Source organism: Caretta caretta, chromosome 9 (genome assembly GCF_965140235.1).
Source record: "Caretta caretta isolate rCarCar2 chromosome 9, rCarCar1.hap1, whole genome shotgun sequence".
In the NCBI taxonomy this organism is placed as follows: domain Eukaryota; kingdom Metazoa; phylum Chordata; order Testudines; family Cheloniidae; genus Caretta; species Caretta caretta.
This window is the reverse complement of record NC_134214.1, coordinates 56,883,379-56,889,906: the sequence shown is the minus strand read 5'-3', so window position 1 is coordinate 56,889,906 and position 6,528 is coordinate 56,883,379. Positions and strand designations below refer to the sequence as shown.

The window sequence follows — 6,528 nt, the reverse complement described above, 5'->3', positions numbered from 1 at the left end:
TCTAAGTCCTCCACCTGGAGGCCCAGGTTGGCGGCAACCCTCTTTAACAGCTCCTTATGTGCTGTAGCATCATTCTAGGGAACCAGTGGAGGGGGCCCCACTATAGCCTCATCTGGTGACAAGTAGGAGGAAGCTGGTACCAAGGGGTCCTCCACAACCAGAGGTGGTCCAGCAGCTTGCTCGCCCCCTTCCTCCTGTGCCTATTCTGTTACTCAATCCACAGCCATTAGGAAAGGCTGGCATAGTCACCAAAGCAGTGAAATAGAAGAAGACATGGGCGGACAGAGAAGGGGATGGGATGTGGATGTACTAGCTCACTATTTTAGGAGGAAACATTCGGGTGTTTATTCAAACAGAGTAGCAGCCAATAGCTATTTTAGAACAGGTTGTCACACAAAGCAGTCACAGGGAGGTACAGGCTGTTAGTACAACTACAGGATGAAGTCCTTCAATCCAGAGAAACGCATTATCCCTAGGAGAGGCTTGAAGAAAGGTTCATTTGTCCAGAGAATTAGGGTCTCTTCAATGCCCTTGTGTTAGCTAGAGGGGTTCCTCTGGGTCTCCTTACTTGGCCCGGCGTAGGTGGGAATAGCTCTGGATAGTCCTCTCCACTGCTTCATCCAGGCTCACCACCGGCTTGTAGCCCATGTACCTTTTGGCCCTCTTGCAGCTGTAGTAATGGAATGTCCCAGCTAATGCTACCCGCATGGGGGTGAAGGTAGGTTTGATCGTGATGAGTGGACTCAGCAACAGCAACACCAGAGACAGTAAGAGAGCTAAGTAATATGCCACCCAATAGGGGATTTGGTATTTGGGTGCACTGTAGTTCAAGCCAGTCAAGATACGGGACATGAATGACCAGAAAGGGACTGGCTCATCGTTTGTGATGTGAAATGCCTGAAAAAAAGAACACAAAAAAAGCCTTGTGGTTAAATGTGACAATTTGGACACATTTTTATAAAGCCCTAGTTTTAATTTCATTTTATTGTTGAATAGATTAACACCCGCAGCTTTGCTCTGATGACTCTTAGTATCAGACTTAAAAAAGAAAAATTAACTATATTTAATATCAAGAAATGGCCATTTATGGAACTACAACTCCCTCCCTTGTTAAGAGAGCCCACTGCTCCCAACAAACCAGAAGTGAAAATTCACACCCCCGAATGGCATAGTTAAGCCTACCTAGTCCCCATGTAGACAGCTCTAGGTTGACAGAAGAATTCTTCTGTTGACCTCGCTGCCGCTTCTCGGGGAGGTGGATTACCTATGCCGATGGGACCAACCTTCCCATTAGTGTACACAGTGTCTATACTGAAGTGCTACAGCTGCGCAGCTGTGCCACTGTAGCATTTTAAGTGTAGACAAGACCTCAGACTATTAGTGATTGTTGCACTGTAATTCTTTACCCAAAGATAACCTTGAGAATTTCTGCTGGAGTAGGTGTTTTATAACTGCTATCAGGTTTCAGAGGAACAGCCGTGTTAGTCTGTATTCGCAAAAAGAAAAGGAGTACTTGTGGCACCTTAGAGACTAACCAATTTATTTGAGCATGAGCTTTCGTGAGCTACAGCTCACTTCATCAGATGTTTACCGTGGAAACTGCAGCAGACTTTATATACACACAGAGAATATGAAACAATACCTCCTCCCACCCCACTGTCCTGCTGGTAATAGCTGCTATGTTATACTTTTTAAGTGCTTAGAGCTTTGATTGAGCAGTAACTTTAAAGTCTATCTATCTTTAGCCCTTATGGTTGCGAGAAGCTTTTACCAGATGCACAGCCATCTGAATGAATCTGCAGACAAAAAAGAAAAATAGCTACAAGGTGTGAACCACCTCCATTGGTCTTCAAAGTTAACATCCCATTGAGACCAATACTTCCATGTCAGTATTAACTATTTTATTGCCAATCCTATTAGCAGAAACATGCAGCTATTTCAGGAGTGTGGGCAGAGCATAGATAGGGTTCCACACTCCAACCCCATTTAAGTCCCGACCTTGGGGTGTGGCAGAGCAGTGCATGTGCGGGTGAGGAGATGGAGTCTGGGGAAAGTTTACACAGCACTTTTTCATAGTGTTTTATTCTAGTTAGTGCAGTCACTTTCCTGTGTAATAAAAATTCATCCAAGTCACTGAGAGGAAAGAAGAGCTAAGACACAAAGAAATGGAACCTCTGATCACACCCAGTTTTGCTATCCATATGCAATGGGGAGACTACCTTACCTTCCCACACAGGGGAGAGTCTTTATGAAGATGCTCTGCAGCTAGTATGTGCCCATGGACCACATTTTCCACAAAGGTAAAGTCTACTAGGTTCTTCCCATCCCTGCATACACAAAAGGAAACAGCTTATCTCAATGTACAAGGCAGCTGAAAATCAGCAAGTGGCAAAAGGCAAAGCTACCAACATAGCTGAGCTCCCAGCTACCTCTTCCCCAGATGTCAGAAAAAGGTCCTGCTTCAGGCCAACCCCTTTCTGAACGAGAAGCCTCTAAGGCTTTGTCTACACTACGGACCTTACAGTGGCATAGCTGTACCGCTGCAGCTGCGCCACTGTAAGGTCGCCTGTGTAGCTGCTGTATGCCAATGGGAGACAGCTCTCCCACCAGCATAATTAAACCATCCCAATGAGCGGTGGTAGCTATGTTGATGGGAGAGCGTGTTTTTTTCCCCACACCCTGATCAATAAAAGTGCTAGTGTAGACAAAGCCTAAATCACTACTCAGGAGCAAGCCTGGCACCATCCCAGCTCCTATCCAATGTCCCAGGTAAGGTTTTAAAACCTGCAGTCACATCTAATTGAAATCTGAAGGTTTTGGGACCCACAGAACATCAATGAAACAATCCACAGAAGCAGAACAGATATGACTATTGTATCTAGCACACAAAGGGTTATTTAAGGACAAGCTTTCTGCTCATTTATAGATTTGCCTGACTCATTAAAATTACATTTCATCCAAATTTAGCCCTGGCCAAAATGAGGGGGATCTTCACCTGCTTACATCAGAGTTGAATTTAACCCACTGTGTTCATTTCTCTTTAAGAGCCTAATTAAATCAACAACTGGATTGTCAGATGCACTCTCCCAGCCCCTGTCCCTGAAAGCTAATTGTTGTGAAACAACTTCCTGGTGATTTGTAATTTTCAGTCATTGTGGCTTTAATGGGTCATACAAAGATAGAAAAGAAAAGAGTCTTCACTGGAAGGGAATACATAAGTGTTTCTAGTTCTGCAGAGCCAACACCTTTCTTAGGGAGGAAAATGGAGACTATAAAAGAAATGTTTCAGTAACATAAGAAGGGGAAGCTTAAATTTATTTGGATTCATGATTCATAAAGCAGCTTGAGAAGGTAAATTTAATTGATGGCACAAGTGCAAGCTAACACAAGCCACACAAGACACCTCTCTCTCTAAATAGGTCTCTCACACACACACCTACCCCTCCCAGTATGCAATTAAATCTATTATAAACTGGATGGGAAATTTATTTTTTAAATCACAATACACGAGTCTAAAAAAAGTCTTAATCACAGTCAGTACTATTTCTTGCTCTAAATTTTAAATTCCACACTATGAGTTGTGCCACTTGCAATGAGGAAGCAAAGTTTTTGAACTTTATTATAGTTATCAATATGAATATCAAAATGCAATTTAAGTTTTGAGATCACAATAAGACAGTCGAATGCAACAATTGTATAACACTAGATGAGTTAACGTAACACAATCCATGTTCTGTCAGGTCTTGTTGCATATTACATATGAACATAACTTGACCATGATGAATGTGTGACTGGTCAGCTTTGAACTACTGTCCAAACTACTAGGGCTGTGGCATTTAAATGTAACTTCTCTCTGATTTATAGGTCAATCTTTGTTTTGACCTGTAATGTCACAACCATAATTTAGCCATAATGATCACGAATCTTCACTATAAACTGGCATAGAACAAGAAACTCCTAAAGATGGTCTATCTGATAAAGGCTCATATGCCACTCTCGTTACTGTTGAGTCTGAGCACCATCCAGTAGTGCATTAAGCAATATTTGTACATAGTTATATTATAATTATATACATTTGTTCTAGATGGTTAATGGATAGCTCAATTGATGTCTCTTCAAACAGGAGACAAACTCATCTCAGTGCCAGTATCCCACAAAAAGAAGGCTTCTTCAAAATGAATCCTGGGTCAAAGCAGTGGTGGTATAGCTAGGGAACCCATCATTTCCTGGGAAAAAATGTTATGATTCCTGAGTAGGTTCTGTGCAGAAGTTGATGGACTGTTAAATCACACATTCTGCCTAGTTCTTGGGCATCTCCAGGCAGGGCCTTTGATTTAACATTGGAGAAGCACCATCCACATCTTTGACACTACAGATCTAATAATATTCTCTTCCAAATGGGGTATGTCACTTTGGTATCAAATTTCCCATGAGACAAAGATATAAGTCTCTCTCACCCAATCATGAACTTCATTTTGCCACTCTTAGCTGCCTGAATGAGGATGGGAACCAGCTGGAGGTCCCTGGGACCAAATATCCCATGAGGGCGAATGGCAGTCGTGAAGAAATCATCATCTGGGTCATTAGCATTTAGCACTTCCTGTGGGAGACAAAAAGTTAGTCAAGAAAGACTGGCAAGACCAACAGATGGCTTAGAAATGCATCCCTTGCATCATCCCATAGAACTGCTTCCTCTGCATTTTGGGGGGGAACCTTTCTCCAGCATCAATGTATGAGCTAATGCCCATCTATGCCTTTGTGGAACACCTTTTCCCTCTGGATCGCCTCCTTTTTTTCACTCCTCTTCCTGCCAAGAAGGCAGCAGACAAGGCCGCATCCAGTTTCATCGTCAGACACAACTTCACAGATCAGCCAACAAAAGAGAGACCTGAAGGAGGACCAAAGAAATCATATCTATAGGTGAACAGTGGAACCCTGGAACTTTTGGAACTGCATCACTCCATCCACCCCTTGCTGAGGTAGTGGGGAATAGGAGAAGTAGAAAGAATTATTTCTCCACCCCAAAATCCTTTAGCTCATCAATAAATGAAAAATTTCCATCATTAGCTCCCTTAATCCACTTTTTGAGAAAGCATCATCTCACTCCACTGGAATCACCAACTGATAACATGCAGACTTAGTTTAGTTTTAGTTCCATTAGGAGTTTCCAAACAACATGTTCTACCACATTCCAGCAGCTGGTGTCTTTCCCAAAAGAAACCCAGTGTTATTTGTTATGAAGTACTGAGTCGTATGTGCAAATAAATATGGATAGTTCCACTGCTTTGCCAAAAACAAAGGCATAATTATGGGCGTATTGGGCTGGATTTGTCTAATCGTGTATTCATAAGCCTCCTACTCCATTAGTTCATCAATCTGCAAGGCAGCTGAGTTTGCAAATGAATAGATGCGCTGATGCGATTTTTGAATAGCAAGTACATGGCTTTTTTTAAAAAAAATTAAAGGTTTTTTCAAGGAATGCAAAAAGGCTGTTAAGCCTAATACTTTTGCTTAAGGGTCAACTCAAATTGGGATTCAAATATAAATTCTGCTGAAAACTTTATGGAACTTTAGACTATTTCCATACATTTTTTTTAATTCCAATTACAAGGATTTGGTTTTGTTTCATTTGAAAACAGTCCCCTGCCATATTTAACACCCAACTCCTGCAGCACTAAGAATTTGAATGTGAAACAGACGTCAGAGATTTTCAATGTCCCAAGTGGGAGAAAATGCAAAGTGCACAAAGACAGACAAGTTTTTACTTTCATAATGGAAGATGTTCTCTGCACCAGAGGCAACAAAATGTGTTTGTACAACATGTGATTAAGTTGACAGTGTCCCTTTAACTTTACCAGTCTCAGTCTCACCTTCCTGCTCTTTCCACACTAATCCTCTGGCACACCTTCTGCACAAATAAACATGTCTCAAACGTATACCCTACTTCAATAGCTTAACTTATGCCACAGGTTTACTTTGCTCTTTTCTATTAAGCGAAGGTACTGCTGGTATAAGGGCAGGTTTGACAGCTGTGAAGACAAAGCTCTATATTTATCCAAAGAACAGGAACAGCATGAGCATCTGCTGTGAAAGCATCTTTTCCACTGCCCCATCAGTGTGCCATAATGCTATTTTAAAGGCACCAGGGGAGACTTTCAAAGGTGCATGCAAACCGCTATTTGTATTTTTGAAAGTCTCCATCGTCTCTACATGACAGATATTCATGCATTCTTTATGGCTCATTAACCTCTTTGCTGAGATTGTCAGCAAGGAGACTAAATAAAAAAAAAACAAACAGTTACCCACCTTTTCGTAACTGTTGTTCTTCAAGATCCATTCCATTCCAGGAGTGTGTGCACCCACATGCACAGTTGGAGACTTTTGCCTTATCGTTAGCTGGAAGGCCAGCTGTGGCACCCCCTTGAGTGCCATGCTCATGCACCGGTATATCAGGCACCGCCGGCCCTACACCCTTCTCAGTTCCTTCTTGCCAGCAACTTCAACAGAGGGGCAGGAGGTTGGGTAATG

The 6,528-nt window shown here is 42.2% G+C and overlaps 1 protein-coding gene across 2 annotated transcripts in view; it reads right to left on the bottom strand.

The window, feature by feature from the left end:
* Positions 1-320: 320 nt before the first annotated feature.
* Positions 321-6,528, bottom strand: part of NSDHL (NAD(P) dependent 3-beta-hydroxysteroid dehydrogenase NSDHL) — a 28,870-nt gene continuing 22,662 nt past the window's right edge. For both annotated transcript variants that reach the window (XM_048864285.2, XM_048864286.2), the window contains 3 exons: positions 4,458-4,600; positions 2,225-2,327; positions 321-897 (listed from right to left, as the gene is read on the bottom strand). In XM_048864285.2, the coding sequence (XP_048720242.1) occupies positions 565-897; positions 2,225-2,327; positions 4,458-4,600 (579 nt within the window). In that variant the 3' untranslated portion in view covers positions 321-564. The remainder of the gene's footprint in view (positions 898-2,224; positions 2,328-4,457; positions 4,601-6,528) is intronic.